The sequence below is a fragment of the Myodes glareolus genome, chromosome 7 (genome assembly GCF_982192425.1).
Source record: "Myodes glareolus chromosome 7, mMyoGla1.1, whole genome shotgun sequence".
NCBI lineage: Eukaryota > Metazoa > Chordata > Mammalia > Rodentia > Cricetidae > Myodes > Myodes glareolus.
Window position 1 is genome coordinate 52,302,701 of NC_142032.1, and position 22,407 is coordinate 52,325,107.

Below are 22,407 nucleotides of genomic sequence, written 5' to 3' on the forward strand. Positions count from 1 at the left end.
GTCCCATAGACAAAGCTTGAGGGGGGTGTGTGGCGGCCTAGGTGGGTGGCAAGCAGCTGTCAGAGCCTAGTTTGGAGGCCCCAGGCCCTGCCCATTCTTCCTGTTGCTGCCTCCCCAGCTTCATAGTCAGGCCATCTGGGGGAGCACAGCAGGGAGACAACTAATTTGCTCTTCAAGACTCTTCAAACACCACAGGCCAAGTGTTGGGGCACTAGTGGCTTCTACAGGTAAGGCCAGCCGAACACAGTCCGCAAGGCAGAGTGGAGGCTTGGGTGTTTGCTTTTTCCTGCCCCGCCTTTTGTTTTGCCTCTTGTACCTGTCTGACTGTTTGCCCAAGGATTTGCCCTTCTGGAAGGTGGGTGGGACTGAGCAGGGGAGGCAGGCAGGTGGCAATGCCCCTTGGCACCCAACTTTTCTTCAGATCCTGTGCTCCCTGACACTCTCCCAGCCAGTGCATGGCCTCGCCCACGCAGAGCATGTGACTTCATATTGCCCAGGCCTGGCATGCCTGGCATGCCTGGACAGCAGTAGCGGCAGCAGCAACAGCTGGATTGTCAGCTAGGAGCAGGAGAGGCCCCCAGAGCCCTGTGCTGGGGCACTGACCCCTGGACGCGGGGGTGAGGGGCAGGATCAATGGGACTTTTGTGTGACTGGGACAGAGAAACACATGGCCAGAGCCAGGAGCCCTGTGCAGACACATCTGCTCCTTTTTGTCCTGGAATGGCCAGTCTGCAGGCCTCTATCCTTCCTCCTAGCAGGAGAGCTTGTCTTGGCTCAAGCCATCCTATCCCTGACCTTCCCTTCACCCCTTTTAGTTGAATCTACTTCAGCAATTTGAACTTGAATTTCTTCCGTGCTGTTCTGTCCCCTTAAGGTCTGCCCTTCCAGCATCCTCCCTGGCCTGATGGAGCTTATCCACTCTAACTCCTTGAGACTGTGATCTGGACCCTCTGGGTAAAATGGAACAGGTTAAGTAAATAGTAACTAGATCCAAGGATGAGGAGCCCCCTTTCTCCCTTAGCTGGCAGCCCAGGATGGGGCTTCCATTAGCTGGGCAAGAGCCAGGTGCCTCACTTCCTGTAGTTTTGCCTATGGCCAGCCTTGCGGAGTGGTTTCCCTCCTGTAAGATGGGAACTCTAAACACTCTCTTTGAGTTTCCATTCTGCTTTGCAGTCACCTTTAACAAAGCCAATGCTATAACCTGTAACCTCTGTATTACTAGATACCTGCCCATAGGAGCTATGAGGACCAGCAGGCTGTCATCAAGAGGCTGTGCTGTACCTCCCATGAGTGAAGAGCTCTGTAAACCAAGGGAGGCTGGGAGAGCACATTCACTCAGACTTGATAACAGCCTTTCCAGGTGGGCACAGCAGCAATAGGTTGCCTGGTCATATTCAGACTGGCCCGGGAGAGTTCACCACATGCTAAGGGTGAGAAGGCAGCCTGCCACGAGAGTGATAACCTTTGGCTCCTAGCTGTGGGGATCCCAGGTGCCCAGGACTAAGAAGGATGCATGAGAAAGAGAGAGCTATATTTCTGATTCCAGGGTGGGCATAGGGATGGGGGAGTTGTCTCAGCATGCTACCGGGTAACAAGCACAGTTGGCTAGCCTTGGGAGGGGAGAGACACTACAGAGACACTCTGGGGGCTTTCTTCCTATGCCTTGTCCTCCAATGGTGGAAGGAATGCCCACTATTTACCATTTTCACGCACCTTGGTACCAGGTGCCTTCCATCACTCCTCCCCTTGAGCAGCCCTGTGGTCTGTGCCTCTTGGCATTCTCATTGACAGGTAAGGAAGGTCTGAATCGCTCTTCCACCATCATCCCACAGCTATTATTCCTCTTCTCCAGGCATTGGGCCTCCAAGAGGCTGCACCTTGCCCATATCTGTTCAGTGACCAGGCCCAGTTGTCCCATGCGTGTGTTTCCCACTCTGCCCCTGCAGTCAAAGAAGCACTAATAAAATAAACACATTAATACATAATTAATCCTACCTCTGTCCCTCCGGCCTTTTCTCTCTGAGCACTTCCCAGACGTGATCTCATGCATCCTGTCAAAGTCCCAGAAGAACTATGAGGAGGCTCTGTGCAGATGATGAGGAAAGGCTGGCACCTGTGAACCACAGGGGCCTCAAACCAGCTGTTACCTAACATTGGCTCCAACACCAACCTATTGACCTCTCTCAGCTCTTAGCCTCCAAGAAAGAGGTTATTAGGGTGAAAACTCCTCTGAACCCTTCCTCTGGTCTCTTTGGGATTGTGCTGGGGTAAGCGGGAGGAAGAGAAGCTAAGGTGAATCCTATCACCCCGTGTCAGGGTGTGTCTTGTGTGCATTCACAGGAGTAATGGGGTGTGACCATTGCAGCACTTCCTTGTAGCAAGCTGGCAGAGGGCGAGTGAGAGCCCCAGGGAAGGAGGTAGAATGGGTAAGCATCCTGAGAGCAGGCTCGACATTCGGGCTCTTCCTCCTTTTTCCAGTGGCCAAGGATACAGTGTCTGTTTCTGTCTTCATCATATGAAGATGAGCCCAGGCTGAGAGCCTTGCCTGGATCACACGGACTCACGGGTGTTAGGTTTGAATAGACTTGTTCTGTCAGATTTCAAAAATGGAGGCCCTGTAGAGTTAGTAATTGCATTTACAATACCCAAGGCACGGCAGGGTCCCTGAGAAAGGCAACAGCAGGCTTGACTCCAGTATCTCCCAGGGTCTTTATTCTTAAAGCTGAGGCTGAAGACGGTGGAAACTGGGGGTGCCAGGGAAGAAGAGAACCTAGAGACAGTCTTCCCCAGGTCCTGTTCTTTGCTTACAGGCAGGCCGTCATTGCATCCTTGGTCAGGCCTGCCATTGGAAGAAGGCTTGATTGTCTTTGTCCTGAGGACACAGGCCACAGGACTCTTCTCTGAGTTCCTCCTTCCTTCTCTCCTAGGTACCTAACAAAGGTGGCACAAGTCACACTGCCCAGGAAGATCTCAGACTCAGATCTGGGAGATGAGGGGATGCCAGACTTATCACTCCTGGGGAGCCCCTTAGGCAACAGAACCTCACCACAAGCAGACCACTCAACCTTCCTTTCCTGCTACAAGCTTCTTCCATAGGACGAAGATACCGTATTATTCCTGCCCTGCCCAAAGCACACTTGCTGAGTGCCAGTATGAGCTCCTGTATAGTTCCTGCCGCAGGGCCAGTTGGGCTTGGACTTTGGCATCCTGGCAAAGAAAGAGCTCGAGCCTGGCCATCGGAGCCCTGGGCTCAGCTCTGCACTGGCTCCTGTACATCATCTCTCTCTGCCTCTCAGAAATGGCTCTTCCTTCAGGCAGCAGAGCCTTGGTGAGCCCCTTCCATCTGCCAGGCCATTTTCTGGGTGCAGAGGACATAGCTGCGGGGAGAACACGAGGTCTTTGCCCTCGGGATACACATCCTGGTAGAAGAGCCACATAGAAAACTAGAATATTAGGTGACACACAGTGCTGAGAGGGAAATGCAACAGACCTGTGTGATGGGAAGGACTATCCGAGACAGGACAGGCAGGCCCAAGGGGAGGGCCCCTGAGCTAGGAACAGAATGACACAAGAGAGGCAGGCATTCAGGGATGGGGTTGGGGAATAAGTGAAGGTGTAAGGGCAGGATTGGAAGGACAGAGTAAAGGCTTGTGTTTTGGAAAGAGATGAGACAGCATGAGAGGAGGTGAAGGTAGGCAAAGACAGGACCAGCAGCCCTATGTGAAGGAGAGTGCTTTCTAGTGTGATGGACATTGTGAAATGAATAGTAATAGGAGGAATATAGCAGAATAAAGGATGTATAGATGAATGCTTAAGTTAGTTGATGGATGATGTATTAGGTAGGTGGGTGGATAGATAGATGCTTGAGTGAATGGTTGGATGGGTGGGTGGATGGATAGATGCTTGAGTGAATGGTTGGATGGATAGATGGACGGACGGACAGACGGATGGATAGATGCTTGAGTGAATGGTTGGATGGATGAACGAATGGATGCTTGAGTACATGCATATATGCATGGATGGGTAGATGCATGAGTGAATGCACGATTGAATGGATAGATGCATGTATGCTTTAGTGAATGGATAATTGGATGGATTGGTTGGTGGATGATTGACTTCAGATAGATCTGCCCTTTTTGTTCCCCTCCCTGTGTGGAGTTTCCGTTAGCTGAATCTTTTTCCTGAGTTGAGCTTCACTGTTTGGCTATTATCATGGTCAGGGCTGGGTGGCAAGATTAAGAATTGACCATTCAAGGGAAATGTCTCAAACTCTGGGCATACTTTGGGACTAGAACCCTGTGACCACTCCTGAGTGGCACCTGCCATGAGCATGTTCTGGCATACTTGTGCAGAAATTCATCTGAATCAGGACTGGGCCGAACCAGAACTTTAGAAACATAGTGCTCTTGTGTGGGGCTAGGTAGCTCCAGGCCTGCAGTTTAAAGGCACCCCTGCAGGACTTGATGTCCATTGCCCAGCCTGGTGCCTGCCTATCCCTGTTTTGTTCACTGACTCTGAGCCTGGACCATACATGTTCTTTCACCTCACATCTGCCTTGGCTGAAGTCCCACAAGGCCCTGCCATGCTGTCCCGCCAGTCTGCCCCTTCAGCCTCCTTTCTGTCTCTGCCCTGCTAGCCTGGTCTTGGCCCCACCCTCTGGTTCCTGACATGTAGCCTGTGTAGAGGTGTGTGCTCTGTGCTTGTCCCTTCCTGCCCTCTCCTGTGGTCTCTCTGTCTTGCTTGACCCAATTCCACCTCCATGTTCTCTGGGCAGCCACACTCAGATCTATGTGACCTCTCTGTCTCCTGGCCATATGTGAAGATTAGCTTGGGTCCTCTTTTTCCTTCAGGACTGTAGGTGCCATGGGAAGCTGACCCCACATCATTCCATCTCAGCCTTTCTTTCTTGCCCACATAGGTCCTTGGCATTTGGTGGGCATTCTGATTGTCCAGTGGAAAGAGAACGGCTATAGGAAAGAGTTGTTTGGCCAGATCACACCTGTGTTCATACAGTCCTGGGCCTTCCCAGTCAGCTGTTCCTTGTCTTCTCTTGAAGCCTGCCCTGTCCCAAGCTAGGAAACTTAGAACCAAACCCTACCATGTGAGAATTGGTGTCATTACTCTTCCATGTCTGGGGACCACCTTCTTTTCTGTGCTCCTGATCAGCCAGTTCTGGGCTTCTAAGAGCGAAGGTCTCCCTCAGAGGCAGTCTGCCATGTAGGAGGAAGAAGCGGACGCCTGTCTAAACAATGGCTAAGTACTCCAAGGGTCCCTGACAGAGTGGAGTGTGTCCCAAAGAGGCTCTCAAGGGTGATGACGTGTTTGGAATCCAGTTTGAACCAAAACCCCAGAGAGAGACTGTGGGATCGAGAAGGTAAAGAAGATGGCTTAGGATCCAGTGACTTTGGAGCTTTCCACTCTGAGTGGGCTCAAGGTCAGGGTGGGGCAGTGGTACAAGCGGAAGCAGATCTCAAGTGTCTGGTGTTCTTGGGCACTGTCTCTTTGGTATCTCTTAACCTGGTGTCCTTAGTATCCAGCCTGTGAAGAGGGTTGGAGTCAAAGTACTGTCCTTTGGGGTTTGGGTTTCCCATGGCTGGCTGAGGCATTGCTCGGGTCTTGGCCCTGCTTCAGGTAGGGAGCTGACTCTCCAGCTGCAAGGATGTTCTGGTCAGACAGGCTTCATCCGAAATGAGCAGGGAGGGGGCCCCAGGAGGCCTCCAAGCCCACGATTCTAGGTCATCGCCTGCAGCATCCAGAGAATGGAGAGGTATTTATAGCCGCCAGCGGCCACTGAGGGTGGAGAAGCCAGCACGAGCTATGACGCAGGCCCGACCCCCCCCCCACTGCCATCCCCCACTCCAGAGCCTTCCTGGGATGTGCAGGAAAGGACTGTGCCTGCCGAGGAAGCAGGCTTTATCACATTGCCGCCCTGAGCCCTGGAGGAGATGAGGTACTAGTCTCGGCCTGACAGGAGCCTTAGTCTCTCTGGTCTCACGACGACCTTGTCTGGTCCGAAGACACCAGATTGGCATCCCATTAGCACTGTCCTGTCCTGCCAATTCTTCCTGCACATTGCCACCTGCTCGTTCCTTTAAAGGTTTGCTCCCTGAAGATCGGGTCCACTGACCTCTCTCAGCCAGTAAGGGCCAGCACAGAGATCTGCCTCATCCCTCCACAGTGGGCAGTGGCCTCAGGTTGACTGAAGCAGGGCCTGCCAAACCCCTGCTACTGCCCTGCTCTGATCTTGCCAAGTGGCAGCAGAGGACCCAGCTCCACCTCCTGATGCACCAAGGGAGTTAAGCCACAAAAGTGACAGTGGGGCAGGGCTAGGTACCTGGCTATCAAGGGCAAGGCCTCTGGGAAGGAAGGTAACACCAGACAGGCTGGGCCCTGCCTCTCTCCAGCCTACCCTGAACAAAGTGGGCCATGGGTTCTATCCAGGTCCCACATAGGCAGCTTCGACTTGGAAGCATGCACCCTACTGCACAGTGCCTCTTATTTTCAGCCTCCTGGTTGCTCAGAGTGCTGGGTCCTGTCCCCCAGATCAGGACAGAAACAGGCAGAAGCCCAAGTTTTCTCCTTAGAAACTTGCCATGTAATCGAGAATGTGAAATTGACACACCAGAAATCTGCAGAAAGTGGGCCATGGGCTGACCCACTACCGGGGCTGGAGCTTGGGGACAGGCACCCAAACAGACCTCCAGACCCTCCACAGCAGAAGCACATGAAGCAAGGGGGACAGGAGAGGACAAAGTCTCTGGCCAGGTGCAATTGGTGGGAACCGTGGACAGGAGCAGGACCTGAAAGAACACCAGGAAAGAGTTGGGCTATAGAGGAGGGTCTTGGTGATCACGGCAGAATGCAGGGGTCCAGACTGTTGGTAGACAGCTTTAGAGCCGGTGCCTGAGAGCTTTAATTTTATTGAAAGGCCATTTAGGAATCACGATACACTTTAAAGCAAACGAAAAATGTTATTGGTGCATATGTGAAGCGGGAGGGCAAGCATGCACTCCATAGCATTGCCATGGAGTCTGAGGACAGCTCAGGTTATCAGGTTTGTGTGGCAAGTGCCTTTACCTGCTGAGCCATCTCACTGGCTCCACAGTAAGCTTGCGAGGAAGAGGATGATGGTTCCTAAAGTGGTGTGTGTGTGTGTGTGTAGTTCATACTGCCAAGCACCCTGTCAGTGTCAGAGCCGGCTCACTCTCCCTCTCCTTTCTTAATTTATTTATTTATTTTACATCCTGACCGCAACCTCCCCTCCCTCCTCTCCTCCCACTCCTTTCCCCCACCTCCCCCAGAGCCTGCTCTCAACATTCTACAACTTAGAGTTGGCTTTGTCTCACCACCCCCAGCCCACGAGGGAAGCCGCTGTCATCAGTGTCAGCCGTTTGCTGATGGGGAAATGGTTGTTGACTCATCTAGGAAGTGGCTGGCCCCTGCATTGCACTCTGATGTCTTCGCCCAGTGGATGGCTGAGAAATAGAGTCCCTAGGATCAGTGCCAGGCCCAGCCTGTGCTCCACCCAACAGTAGGGGCCTCCCAGGCACTACCCCTTCTCGGAAGCCTGTGTAGCTTGTGATGAGTCCAGCTTTGTCCTCCTGAGAGGTAGGAGGGAAGAGGGAGTGAGAGAATGAAGGAAGCTGTGGCCTGAGGGCAAGAGTTTCCTCCTGGAGACCCTTCTGCCCTGCTAGCTCCAGCTCCGGCAACAGGAGAGTCGTGTGTTATGGTCTTATGAGTCCAGGCACTGGAGTAGCAACCTTCTCCCTAAATGCCAGAATTGACCAGAGGGTTCCTCCATCTCGTGGTTTTCAGGCATTTTGGAACACTTAGTTCAAAACTTGGGGTGCATAGGGTAACTGAAACCTGCTCTAAGTGACATGGAGTGCCAGGCTCCAGAGACCTGCCAGCCATGGTCACCTCCCTTCATCTGGAGTTCCCTCAGTTGGTACAGGAAGAAGGAGAGACAATCAGATGGCCGAGTGGGCCATAGCTTGTGCTGATGGTGGTCCCATATTCCACAGTTGGGGGTAGGGGTGGGTGTTGGCTCTTCGAGTCACCAGAGCTCTGTAGAGCAGCTCCCTGGGGAAGGAGCTCTGCCTGCTGTCATTCGAAGCCTGCTGAGCCTGCTGGCTCTGAAGATGACTGGGGAGTGGCTGAAACCCCAGAGCCTGAGCCTCTGGCCTGTGCCCTAGATGACTGTATTACCCAGGAGGTGGTAGCCTTCTGAGGTACACAAGGCTCATCAGGAGGCCTTCTCTCACCTTTGAACAGCATGCAGCCAAGCAGACCAGATCCAGGGGCTGGCCTACTGCTTGAGGAGGTGGGGCTGAACGTGGCTCAGGGTAGGCTGGGCCCAGGGGGTGGGGGTCCCCAGAGGGGAGGTGTCATGCTTGGTGTGCCCACTTAACACCTCATTAACGACCTCATTAGGGATCCCTTAAGGATGTAGAAGGTGCTAATTCCTCTCTGAGGTGTCACTGGCACCAGAGACTGACAGTTTCCTCTGGAGGAAGCTCTGAGGAGCAGAGAATGGGGTACAGCTGAGATCTGGTGAAACTCCCTGCAGGGGGCCATCTGGGAAGCCAAGCTTGTGGCCCCAGCGAAAAGGAAATTTTCTGGGAGGAGCAGTGTGGTGGAAGGAACACTGGGCTGGGCAGGGAGATGAGGGGATCTCTGTTCCCTGGGCATGTTGAGCTTCGGTGGGAAGAGATCTGCAGTGCAACAGCCTGAAACTTGGTTGCACAGACAGACAGGCATATAGCTTTCTTATGGGGATGTGGATTTGGAGTGTTCTACAGCCTTGTGGCCTTGGATGAGAGCTCAGTAGTCCAAGCTGTCTGCTATAGAGAGACGGCATTCCTACCTCACTGACTTGTGAATTCAGGGAGTCAATACCCTGGTGGTATTGATGCCATCAGGCTTACTGAGATCGCTCAAACAGGATTGGGACAGGTACAGGTCTGCCTGCCCCTGGGAATAGAGGGTCAGGTACTTTGTGTCACAGGGCAGCAGGCTTGGTACAGAGGTAAAGGTTCTGTGCACGCTGGGGAAAACAGATGAATGAACCCGAATGGGAGCAGACCCCATTCTGCTCTGTGATGTCTTCACCTGCGCATCACAGCCCCTCCGAGAAGTGAGGACTGCATTGTCTCATTTTGCATACAAGGAAACTGAGGCTCAGAGAAGTGTTGAATACAGACCAATAGAAGTTACAGAGCCAAGATTCAGCACCACGTCAGCCCTGATCCAGATGTGATGCGAAGAGGCAGAGAGAAGGTGGTACTGCTCCTCTGGGTCTGTGTGCTTGAAAGGGGGAGTGGTCAGGAGATCCAGTGAGCGAGGTGACTGGCTGCCTGCCTGCTGCCACCTGCCTGCTCCAGCCCAGCAGCTCCCAGGGGAAGAATGCCACCTGAGGCCAGCATAGCTTGCCTGTTTATATCCCTGCAGGCCACCTCTGCCCAGAGAACTAGAACGAGCAGGAGAGGCCTGTGGGGAGGAAAAGAAACGATCTCTGAGAACAGACTCAGAACAAAGTCTGGCCTGATCAGACCTAGAGGGATCTCCACCTCGGGAAACCCTGCTGCCCAGGACAGACTGTGAGAAGTCAGGTTCAGGCTGCCAAGGAGAGGGTCCTGCCACTCTTTCTGGCCCTCCCTCCCTCATTCCTTAGCAACCAGCAGCCCTCCCAGAACAGCCAGCAGGAAGCAAAAGGCCCCAATTGATTCCTGGGGAGTTGGCTGGTATCAGTGGCAGGGCCTGGTGGCAGATGGCAAATTCTTTTCATTGAAGAGTGGAAAATAATTAGCGTGAGAACTGGAAGTGGAGCCTGGTGATAAAAGGAGTCTGGTGAGGGTTGGTGGGGAGGGGCCAGCAGGGTCAAGCAGAGACTCTAGAGCTTTGTGCTTGACTCCAGTGTTTACTGAACTGAGTGACCTTGGTCAGGTTATGTTAACCTCTCTGAGCCTCAGTTTCCTTATCTATAAAATGGGGAGAAAATGGCAGTTCATAGTGTTAGGAGTATTAAAAAGGGATTCTGTGACTGCTTGTTATCATATCTAGCAACAACAAACACTACATAATTCAAAATAAACATGCGACTGAGTAATTGTTGGAAGTATATCTTGTTCAGAGCAGGTGGGTTGGTTCAACATCACCCCCCATTCCTGTAAGTCCATGCCTGACCCCTAGGTGGTGCTTTTATAGGAAATGGTCTCTGGTTACCAGCCCACTGATGCTTTACCAACTGAACAACAGGACTGATTTCACAGCCTGACTCTGACCCTTGCTGTGTTACTAACTTCGTGGCACCTCAGTTTCCCCATCTGTGAGATGGAAACAGGCAGACTAACCTGGAGGAGAATAGTGAGGAGCCCTATAATGGTGAGGGGCAGAGGAAGTGAAACTCTGTCCTTCAAGGCCATGGGGTAGGGGTAAGGATGTGGCTGGTGTCTGTTAGTCTTAGACCCTGGCTTTCCTCTCCTGGCCCAGCTGCCACAGGCACACTGTCTATGCCCCATGGGGCCAGGCATTTGAGGACCCCTCTGCTGTTGAAATTCTGCCCCGGCCCTGGGCAGACTCAGTTCTGCCTTCTGCTCCAGCACAGCTGATGTGTGAAAAGCAACAGCTTTCCGGCCCCTAACTTGGGTTGCACACGCCCGGGCACAGGCTGGTGGCGCACGCGGCCCTCAGCCCACGCGACTTTCTGTCACCTCCTCTGCCACCATATCCCTTCCTGTGCTTTCAGAGACCAGCCCCTCGGCCACCCTTCCCAGATGGGCTGCAGGCCTGGAAAAGAGAAAGACAGGGCAAACTTCTCAGGGATTCTGGAGTGGTGGCCCTGGTGTGTGTATGTGCCTGAGATGTCAGGCTGACAGACAACACAGGCTGCCGGTGGTCCTCACTATGGGATCTTCAGGCCAAGGCTTTCAGTGTGTCTGTGCTTTGGTCCCCGGCAGTTCTAGGTTGTCAGTAGACCTGAGGGTTCTCCTGCAGTGACCACCTCAGGCCCATGGCAGCCCTGTAGGGTTGACACCTATCCATTGTCATTGCAGCCCATTTTACAAAGGCAGGAACCACCTAGCACTGTTCAGAGGGTTGGAGGGGGCGCCATTGGCTGGCAAGTAGAGTGGGTATAAGCCAAGAAGGTGCTATTGTTTCCTTCCTGACCAGGACATAGCTGTTCCTAGCAGCCTTGGCAATGTGGTGGTGGTTTGGAGTGATGCCACCAGACCTTGTATGGATATTGAAGCCCTAACCCCCCAGACTCTCAGTTGAGCCCAGGCAATAACAGTAGTGAATTTAAAAAATTAACTCCAGGGCCCATCTGGGTCAGGCTGGGTTTGAGGGGGCTGTAAGGGAGTGGTCACTGAGGCCTCTGCAGAAAGTAGCAAGCTTGGGGCATGTGGGGGACATGTCAGGAAGGGAATGTGGGACTGTGAAGGGTTGGAGAGTCTCCCTAACTAGAAGGTTCCTGCCTCCTGAGGGCAAACTGTGTGCACCTGAACCCTTTCGGCTCAGGGATAAGGGCCTAGAAGCAGAGAAGGTCCCCAGGTTTGATCTGTAATGTCACATAAAATCAGGTGTGGGGCACATTACCTGTAATTCCAGCACCCTGGAGGCAGAGGCAGGAGAATCAGAAATTCAAATACAGATCTAAATACAGGTTTTGAGACCAGCTTGAGATAGAGACCCAATAATAACAACAATAATAATAATAATAATAATAATAATAAATCAATGGAGAAGATAACATGTGCATTTTAAAAAGTAGTTTGCATTTCTAGAAAGAGGAACTTGCAGAATGGTCAGTATTTAACCCAGAGGCCTAAATCATCAACTGGAAAATTGGGTCATGGTAAGGAAGAGGGCAGAGGAAGAGGCCCCTTAGGGCTACAACTTAAGTCATTCTATGCACACGAAGGGTTCTCTTGGCTCCCTTCACACCTTCCTGGATCCTGTACCCCTTCACACCTTCCTGGGTCCTGGTACCCATTCACACTGCCTAGGTCCTGTACCCCTTCACACCTACCTGGGTCCTGGTACCCCTTCACGCCTACCCAGGTCCTGGTACCCCTTCACACCTGCCTGGGTCCTCGTACTCCTTCACACCTTCCTGGGTCCTATACCCCTTCACAACTGCCTGGGTCCTATACCCCTTCACACCTGTCTGGGACCTGGTACCTCTTTGCCCTGCCTGGGTCCTGGAACCCCTTCATACCTGCTTGAGTCCTGTACTCCTTCAAACGTGCCTGGGTCCTAGTACCCCTTCACACCTGCTTGGGTTCTGTACCCCTTCACACCCACCTGGGTCCTAGTACCCCTTCACACCTGCCAAGGCATGGGCAACAGAACTCCTGCTGGAGAGGGTGTGGCCTGCCTTGGAAGTCCTCAGGACCTGGGAGGCAGAGTCCTGACTCCACCACAGTTTAGTCATTAGAGGCCACTTGGGGTGGAGAGGGGGAGACTAAGGAGGTACTCTGTAGCCGCCCCAGGCCAGGAAGTGGCCAGGCCCTCCCCCTCCTAAGACATTTCCTCCAGATGAAATCACAGCCCAGCAGGGGAACAGGCCCCCATTGTGATGGGCTGGGGTCTCCAGAGAAAGGACACCTTTCAGGCCCATAAAAATAGAAGCCTTAGGATTTATGAATCTGTACAGGGATGCCCTCCCGCCCTCCCCATCCTGTGACCTGGTGGTGACCAGCTGAAGATTCCACTGCCTGGCTTGGGAGGGCAGCTGGGCTGCCAGGGGTTCACACGCACTCCCTCGGCCCCATCCATGCCCACTGATGTGCTCTGGCATTTGTCCAGCGTTGTGAGGGTTCTGCAGACCTTCTCTCTTGGGATCCTGGCTGGAACTTTTAAGAGGGAAGCATAATCGGCATTTCACAGATGAGGAAATTGAGGCACAACTAGTAAGTTACACAGTTGGGTGGTAGATGCTGGGCTTATAGCTCCTGAACCTGGACTCCCACCTACTGAATCTAGGACCTTGTTAGGTTAGCTGCCCGGGCAGAAGCTGGAGGGGATCTTGGAGGGGTAAAGAACCCCCACGCTAGTAACAGGACATGTGTGGGGCCAGCCCCTCAAAACTCTACCATATGGTAGAAAGGCCCTGGTTCTGACCACAGCTGTTAGCCACGGACTGGTCACCTCCTTGCCCCCAGAGCAGAGGCTGCTATTGCCCTATCATTCCTATCACTGATGGTCCTGCAGTCATGGCTAAATGATCTGGGGCCAGTCTTGGCTCACTTTTCTAATCTGGGAGCTGGAGAGAACACTGCAGGCCAGGTAAGACCAGATCAGGGATGTTAAATACCTGGTTAACTACAGTGGCAGCCTTTTTAGAGTCCTTGAGGAAGGTGGGGAAAAGGAGGTACCCGGTGTGACTGAGAAAGGGCCGTATTCTTCTTGAGGAGATACACTGAGTTGCTGCCAGGGGCAGGACAGACAGCAGTCTGCAGGGGCAGGGCCCTCCCTGACCAACCTCTGTAGGCAAGCTTGGCACTGCATCTCCCCTGGCCTGATGAGGGTACAATGCAGGGCCTCAGCAGGTGGTGACTCGGTACCAGCCGCACCTCACTGGGTTCATTGAGAGTGTGGGGGAGGGGCGTGTCCCACCTTCAGCTTCCCACTCTGTGAGCCACCTGCAGACAGGGAGGAAACAGGTACATCAGCTGTTGGCAGCTCTGTATGTTCCAGCCTTGCTACCACCCATGATGCCTCAGCCCCCTTCCATCCCATCCCTCCAAGCTCTAAGCTCTAAGCTGTGTCCTGGACTGCTTGTCCCAGATTTCGCTCCAGTCCTGGTCCCCTGTCCACAGAGGACCTCCCCATACCTGAGCCACCCAGCGGCAGCTGCATCTTCTTCCCTCCCCATCCTTCTGCTTCCCACAATCGGCTTGACTCCTCCTTGAGAATGGGATGATGTCACTTCCTGAGGGGGGAGTAGGCACGACCCCAGCAGGCTAGCCCAGCCTACTGCTCAGGCAGCAGCCAGCTCTGCTTCTGGGCTCCCTCCTGGGAGCTTGCAGTGGCTGCTTCTGGAAGATAAGCCCAGCAGTGGAGCCTGGCCCAACATGACATGCTGCCCAGCCACCTGGCCCCATGTCCCCTTGTTCACTGTCAGGGCTGTGGTCACGGTTATCAGAAGGCTTGCTTGGTTCCTTTCCTGGTGAGTCCACTCTCTGCATACACACATTTTCCTTGGAGCTATCATTAGGAAGAGGAGGACCTGCTGCCTGCCCTGGACCAGGTGCCATGTAAGCCTCTGCTGACCTTGCAGGGTAGGAGTTCCTCTCTGCACAGGGCAGCCACTACCCTGGAGCAAGTCCGGGTCTCTGCTCAGACCAGCGTTCCACTTATGCCTCCACTTTTTTCTCCCAGTTTCAAAGGAGGCCCCCAGCTCCTGGCCACCACTCCGGGGCTCGTTGGTGACTGGTTTGTATCCAGATACTTGAGAGAAATAGGCACCAAGCAGTGAGAGCATTCAGGCTAGGAGTGAGTGTGTTAGAATGGCTGCTATCCTCCCAGTGAGGGGCAGATGTCCACAACCCAAACCCTGCCTTTCACCACAGCCCGTCCTGCCCAGAACCATGGCAGTGTGACAGTGGCTCAGAGTTTTGTCAGAGGGGTAGAAAACAAAGTCAAACCAAGTCAAACCACACTCAGCAGCTCAATGGGCTCCAGCGAACAAGAAGCCAAAGACCTCACTGTGCAAAGGCTTACCAAGATGTACTGTATGCTGGGCATCGTCACCCTTGGTGTTCGTTAGTCACAGCCGCCACCACTCACATACTCCTCTCGTGCCTTCAGCATTCCTCCTGCTCTACAGGGCTCTGTGCTAAGGGTCGCTTGTTCTTGATTTTGAAAGCTTTGGCCCAGAACTGTGAGTACTGGTCAGATTTCCTTGTGGAAAGACAGTGAGGGCCCCAGGGACTGAGTCTTCCATCGATCCCATGTAGGGGAAAGAGAGAATGAATTTAGGGTCTTTTTGTCACTTTTTTGATATGGAGACTGACCTCAAAATCATGCTTCTTCTGCCTTAGTCTCCCAAGTGCTGGGATTTTAGGCAGGCCAAACAGGACCTTGGTCTTCAGTGGAGCTGAGTAGTTACTATGGGAATGATGTTAGGCAGGGGCAATCTGGTGGTGGGCAGGAGTGACCTCAGGGGTCACTGCTGAGATTGGTGTCCTATTGCTAAGGCTTTTATGTTATGGGGCTTGAGAGGGCAGGGGGCAGCTTCTTTATCTCTGGCGCCTGGAGGCCCATGAGGCATGGGTGGGGATTGGTGCCAACACTCACGATGCCTGTGCTGCTGACTACACCTGGTAGGAGCCCAGACAGCTCCAGGGTTCTCTTCTTGCTTTCAGGAGGTGAGCGCCAGGCCCGCTGAACCTCCCAAAGCTGCCAGCCATGCCCGGGATCGTGGTGTTCCGGAGGCGCTGGTCTGTGGGCAGCGATGACCTCGTCTTGCCAGCCATCTTCCTCTTCCTTTTGCACACCACCTGGTGAGTCTCAGAGCTGAGGCCACATCTCTGGGTTTGAGGAGAAAGGTATGGAGGGAAGCTTTCTGACTACCTGTTCCTCCATGCCAGGCCCAAACCTGACTGCCCTGCTCCCAGGCACTCCTCTAGGTGTGCCCACAGGAGTCAGGACCCCTCCAGGCCAGTAATCCTCCCGACCTTGGCAGTGGGCATAGTAACTGTCACCACCTCCCCATGATGACAGCAGGACACCTCAGAGGCACCCAAAGCTAGGTGGACAATGTTTTTTTTTTCTTTTTTTAAAATTTTTTTGAGGGAGGATTTCTCTGTAGTTTTTGGAGTCTGTTCTAGAACTAGCTCTGTAGACCAGGCTGGCCTTGAACTCACAGGGATCCACCTATCTCAGCCTCCTAAGTGCTGGGATTAAAGGCATGTACCACCACCACCCAGCCTAGGTGGACAATATTATTACCTGCCTCCCTCTCCTCCTGCTGAGCTACACTGGCTCTACCAGTTGTGGGCAGCACAAGGCACAGAGGCAGCCCTCCCTTGCTCACCCGTATCCTTCTGCAGGTTTGTGATCTTGTCCGTGGTGCTCTTCGGCCTGGTCTATAACCCACACGAGGCCTGCTCCCTAAACCTGGTAGACCACGGCCGCGGCTACCTGGGCATCCTTCTGAGCTGCATGATTGCCGAGATGGCCATCATCTGGCTGAGCATGCGTGGTGGCATCCTCTACACGGAACCCCGGGACTCCATGCAGTACGTGCTCTACGTGCGCCTGGGTAAGGGACCCCTTGCTGGGGGTTGGGGAAGTCCTAGAGCCCCACACGCTTCTGCGCTTCGTCAGGTTTTGATTGCTAACCAAACCTTGGGGAGCATGAGGTGGCTTACTGGACTGACTGACATTCCAGACCCAGCGGTCCAGTCCATCCCCGTGGCTGTTTTGTGAATCTTTTCATTGAGGAACACACCCCACTTATTTATGTGTTGTTTCTTCTGCTTTGGTAGCATAGTAACAGAGCTGAGAAACAGCTTTTCTGACTAGATGGTCATGGAGTCTAAAATGTTTGCCCTCTTGGCCCTTCATAGACAAACTTAGCTGATCCCTATTTGAAACTGTGAGCTTGCCTGCAAAGTGCACTGGTAATCCTTCTGAAATAGATCAGGAAAATCCTAAGGCCAGGACAAGCCAGCTCCCCTGAGAACCAGCCTATATCTCTTTTGGACCATGTCCCAGCAGCCTCTGGGGTATTCCTAGGGAGCGTTTCTCTCAAACGGCTCCACAGCTCATGGAGATGAAAATGTCAGTTTTATTTTGTAGATGAGGAAACTGGAGCCCAAGAAAACTAATGAGCTCTTTCAAGGTCTCACAACTCAGTCAGGATGCAAGCGTCAGAGCTGGGATTTGAACCCATGCTTCTATCTGGCTCCATAGTCTAGGCTCTTGGCTACTATATGTTGGCTGGCCCTGCTAGGCTGTCATAGTTCCTTCCCACTCCCACTGGGACTCTGGGCTTAGAACACTGAGCACATGGGGCACCATGGGTTGTCTCCTGGGACTCCTCTCTCATCCCCCTACCCCACCAAACCAAGTTCCTAAGTCTGCCGAGAAGCAATAGTTTTCATGAGTTCCAGCCTTCAATGTCCTGTGATGAAGTTATTGACACTCCCAAATATGAATGAGGAAATGGACGCTCCGAGAGATTAGGTAGCTTGCATAAAATGAGTCTAATTCCGGAACCCATGCATGAAATCATGAAAGCCCCAGAAGCTGGGAGCACTTCTCACTTGTTTACCTGTCCAGTGACAGTCTCGGGGAGGCCCTGAGAACTTGAGAGCACACTGCCAGGGACCAGGCTAGGGCTCTGTGCACCCCTGCTGTAAGATGGCTGGAGGCCTGGCAGCAGGAGCCAAGCTGAGGCTCTCGGGTCCTTCCCTAGTGGCGGACAGTGGCCCTTAGTCAGAACCTGCCTCTTCTTGCAGCCATTTTGGTGATCGAGTTCATCTACGCTATCGTGGGCATCGTCTGGCTCACGCAGTATTACACCTCCTGCAATGACCTCACTGCTAAGAATGTCACCCTCGGTATGCACCCCATCTGCCCCATCAGCTGAAGCCAGCCCTAGGGGTGGTAATAGGACCCAGCTTGCAGAGGATGGGGCCCAGGCACCACTATAGAGAGACACCCAAGCATGGATGCGTCCTTCACCCTGGGTTCTGCCATATCACGTGGGGCCCTCGCCAGGGTGAGCAGCAGCAGACACAGAACTGTCCAGGCAGCATTAGGGCTTCTCAACACCTTCTCAAAAGCCCACAGAGCTGCCTATGGGCCTTGGAGAGCAAAGACTTCTGAGTCTCCTCTTAGGTCTTAGAAGCATCTGGAGACACAGAGGCTACAGTGTCCCTTTGTTCAGAACTCATGTCCCAGGAAGGGGAACCAACACCTCTCATTGCTGCTGCCCACAGGAATGGTTGTCTGCAACTGGGTGGTCATCCTCAGCGTCTGTATCACTGTCCTCTGTGTCTTTGACCCCACGGGCCGCACTTTCGTCAAGCTGAGAGCCACCAAGAGAAGGCAGCGAAATCTGCGGACTTACAACCTTCGGTCAGTTGACTGGGTAGGCGGGTGGTGCCCTAGTGAGCTTTGTAGACTGGTGGGCAGAGGAGGGTCCTGTTCCCTCCCAAATCACAGGTCAGCATCATGTGAGCCATGTGAACCAGGGCTCTTTGTGAAAGCCTCACCCTCTCACTGCCGCAGTTCCCTTGTTGAAAAAGTTAGAATAGGGTGGGCATGGTGGCACATACCTTTAATCCTAGCACTCAGGACTAGTGAGGCAGAGGCATTTGGGATCAGTTCAAGGCCATCCTAGTCTACATAGTGAGTTCGAGGCTAGCCAGAGCTATATAGTGAGATCCTATTTTAAGAAAAAGTAAGAATAACAGTTCTTGGCTCAGGACTGGCTCAGGATGTCATTGTGAGATTCAAGTGAGATAATACATGGCAGTGGTTAACACTGTGGGCTGAGTTAATGGGAAGTTGCTGTCGACAGCAGCAGCAGGACTCATAGTCTCAACTATGCTAACAGCAGAAGACACAAGCATTGTTCAGAGTGAGTTACAACCTGTGTCCTCCCTCTAATGGGAGTGGAGAAACCAAGGTACAAAGGTTATGTGATTGCTCGGTTATGTGGTGAGACTGCGAATAAGCTCTCAGCCCAACTTTAGAGCCCTTGCTTAATTATTAGGTGATGTTCCCTCTAGGTCTCAGAGGTTGTGAGAAGTTAAACAAAGAAGGCTTCCTGGAAGAGATTTCACCAGGCGTTTTAAAGAAGCGGGATAGCAGAGAATGAGAGAGGGTGCTCATCGTGGCCATAGTGACTTCTTTATTGAAAGCAAGGGGTGCTCCCAGGATGAGTCACAGTATAGTAGCCCCCATAATCAGGCTTCTCCAATAAGGAAGGGCCTATGCTTAGCCCTTCATGATTAATCCAGTTAGTTCTTTTGCTATCCCAGAGCAGCTGTAAGACCCCTGCAATAGATGAGGATCTGAGTCATTGCCCCAAGCCACAAGGGAGCAGACTGCCAAGACCCCTGCCCAGGCAGGCCTGCCCCCCACCCCCACTCATGCCTCAGACCTTCCACGTCAGCCCATCAGCTTGTCACTGCCTCCAGCACCACACCCATGCCTGGTCTGGCCACCTCCCAGCCTGAAATGTCAGGCCTTGGAGCCAGGGCTCGAGAACCCATTTTTCCCTCCCAGTTTAGCTGGCCACCGCCCCCTGTCCCACTTTGCCTGCTCTGAGCACACGCTGCACCCGACCTGTTTCTGGGCTCCTGGGCCTTGGAGAAAACTTCCTTCCCTTCCTAACTCTGGGTGATTGGCTTTGGGGCTCCAGGCAGTAGGAGCCTGTACAGCAAGGCCTGGTGCTTGCTGTCATTTTAATTAGGAAGCTCCCTGTGGTTTCCAGGCCCTGTCAGAGCCATAGCTCACAGGCCTGTGACCTGCTGTGGTTTCTCCAGGTCTCCTGCAAGGCTGGAGAGCTCAGTCTGGCTGTGGGGCTTTGTCAAACTGACCGCCTGCCTGAGTGTCCTCTACTGGCTCTAAAACTAACAATGTTTCTAACAGGGACATTTTTCAAGCTATCAACTCCCAAGGGCAGGGACATGCGCACTCCGTCTGCTGCACGGTTAAGTTATTTTGGTTTCTGAAAACCAGGGGTGTGTCTAAGTTTTTGGTCTTTTCTTTTTCCAATGAAATCTGGTTGGGGACTGGGGGAGTGTGTTAGTCCCGGCTGTTTCCCAGGAGGCTTGACCTTGGGTTTTTGTAGAAGAAATGTCTGCCCCCCCTTTCACATAATGAGTCTCCCAACAGAGGCCTGTTGGGGTCCATGAACTTTCTGTCCAGACTTGGTATGTGGTCTTCCCAGCGTGGTCTGTAGACTGACTGCACTTGACCAAACCTGTTGGCTTCTCATGCATTCCTGCAATCATCTGCCCCCTGGTGTTCATGAGAGGTATTTCAGTGGGGTGAGCACTTCTACCAGGCCAGAGGCTGGAGAAGAAATTTCACATCCTATATTTGAAAGCCCAGTTGGATCAGAAAGTAAAACATATGTGATGCCCTGAGAACCCAGTGTGGCCAGTTTCATGCTGTCTTTGTCAAAGGTGGTGGGGTATGGGTTTGGGATGCAAGGCAGCTTCATTTCCTAGGGACTGTAGGTCCCCCAGACAGCTGGTCTCTAACATCATTCCTAGCCCCTTCTGCTGCCTCCTTTTTGGTCAGCTGCCTATGTAGTTGGGGTTAAAGGAATGGGGAGAAGTTCTTGGCTGCAGAGCTGAGCCAAGCAGCTCATTGAGAACCAGTCCTTCATTCCTGGTGACTGTAAAGTACCTTGAATGCATCTGAGTGCCACCTTGCCTCCCTACCCCACCCCCACATCCTGTGACAGGCTTTTAAGGGGGCAGCACATTACTCAAACCCAGCCAGCCTTTTCTGGCCTAGTTTGGAGGGTTTGGAGATCAACATGGTTGATGCCACCAATTTCCTGGGTGCCCAGCACCCCTACTGCCCTTCAGTTAAGCCTTCAGCTACCTGGCTGCAGAGCAGCCCCTACTGTGGATTCCTAGCTCTCAAGTCTCCAGGTCACACCCATGGGTCAGTCTACTAAAAGTCAGGGACTCTGCCAGCCCACAACAACTCACCAGGGTGACCAGCAAGAGTCTCCAGGGAATACCCTGGCTGGCTGATATCTAGGTCACTGGCTACCCAGCTATAGCTAGCCTGCTGCCCACACCCCCGCCCCCGCCCAGGCCCTCTTGGGAGCTCTTTGGTGTGTCCTGGGAACAGAGCGTCCTATTTCCGTAACATCTGGCCCAGCTCCTCTGGTCCAGTCCCTTGACTTCAACATGTTAACTGTCTACCTTCACAGGCACCGGTTAGAGGAGGGTCAGGCCACCAGCTGGTCCCGCCGTCTTAAAGTGTTCCTCTGTTGCACCCGGACAAAGGATTCCCAGTCAGTAAGTACACATGTACCCGGGGTTGCTTGCCTTTCCCTGCCGTGCAGGTGCCTTTCACTCCTCTGGTATTGTTAGGTGAGTGGGGCTGGTAGGAGGCGGGACTTTGGTTGTGAGCAGAGTGGCAGCTTGCTCATGGGACAGTGGTTCTGTCACTGATAGACTGCTCCGCACTGTAAAGCAGCCATTCCCCTATTTTATTGAAAACAGAAAGGCATGAAGACTGACTTGGTGCCCCCTTGGCACCCCCGTGCAGCACAGTTTTATTCTGGAGAAGAGGAGCAGCATGTGGCCAGCAGTGGGTGGGTCTGGGAGTCTGTTGAATGCTTAGCCTGGGGTGGGGTGGCACACAGTCAGCCTTCATCTCCGAGGCTCTGAGGAGCAAGCTCAGCAGAAGGGAGGCAGCAGCAGCTAAGAGTGGCTCTGAATGGGGAGAGAGGACCCTCTTACTGTAGGGCCGGGAGGTTAGAGGTCATCCAGCCCACCCCTCATTTTGTAGATTAAAGAGCTGAGACCCAGAGAGATGGAATGGTTTGTTCAGTATCCCACAGCTGGTTGGTAGCAGAGCTAGAAGAGACCACTCTTCCCTGGGACAGGCAGCAAAGTGCCCACCTCAGATGTCCCCAGGAAGCCTGGTGTGGCACCTCCCTAACAGCGCCCCCCCTCCAGGGACCTTTGAGTAAGTAACCTAGTAGAAGAAAGCCCCAGTGTTCCCTGGCAGGAGATGAATCCCTCGTGGGGCATCTAGGGATGCCTGTGAGATCCCTAGATCCTGGCTGCAGGTGTGCCATGCTAAAGGCAGAGAGTGGAGCCCTGGCAGTGGAAACTAGGCTTGCCTGGGCCTGTGAAGGGCATAGTCTTCTCCTGCACACAACATTTCAGGGCCATTGTGAGAAGCTGGTGTAAAGGTTGCATGTCCCCAGAGCATGGTCTGGTTAGATACAGACAGCCCAGGGGCAGATCCCATCAGAGTGATTTTCATCAGCTTTTATGTTGTTGCTAAAGAACTAGACTTAAATGTCAGTCTTTGTGGGGAAAAAAAGGTAGCATTTATATAAATACCTGTATGTCCAAATCTGGCACCTTGGGCTGGGCAGCTGGGACTGATCAATATCAGGCTCTAGTGGCCCCTTAGAGGCTTGAGCTTGCAGCCATTGGCTTGCCAGGCACTCAAGGGTAAGACCCAGCGAGACAGATTCAGTTGCCGTGAGTTTGTTTCCACTCCACTCTCTCCTGACAGGTTCCAGGCAGCAAAAGGCAGGGGAAACCCAGGACCCACACCTGGCAGGACTTGCCTCTGTCCCTTGCCTCCTCCCAAGGCCCAGAGCGAGCTCGAAGCCAGAGAGGTCACCGACTATGAAATTGTACTTGTTCTCAAGCACATTCCAGGGCCCACTGAGCTGAG

The 22,407-nt window shown here is 53.2% G+C and overlaps 1 protein-coding gene across 2 annotated transcripts in view; it reads left to right on the plus strand.

Moving 5' to 3' along the window:
* Nucleotides 1-22,407, plus strand: part of Dagla (diacylglycerol lipase alpha) — a 57,728-nt gene that overhangs the window by 18,028 nt on the left and 17,293 nt on the right. Inside the window, exons 2-6 of one of the 2 annotated variants that reach the window (XM_085693603.2) lie at nucleotides 15,372-15,509; nucleotides 16,059-16,270; nucleotides 17,472-17,573; nucleotides 17,955-18,093; nucleotides 20,918-21,005. In XM_085693603.2, coding sequence (XP_085549729.1) covers nucleotides 15,415-15,509; nucleotides 16,059-16,270; nucleotides 17,472-17,573; nucleotides 17,955-18,093; nucleotides 20,918-21,005 — 636 coding nt within the window. In that variant the 5' untranslated portion in view covers nucleotides 15,372-15,414. The remainder of the gene's footprint in view (nucleotides 1-15,371; nucleotides 15,510-16,058; nucleotides 16,271-17,471; nucleotides 17,574-17,954; nucleotides 18,094-20,917; nucleotides 21,006-22,407) is intronic. The other variant, XM_085693605.2, reaches the window with a different exon arrangement.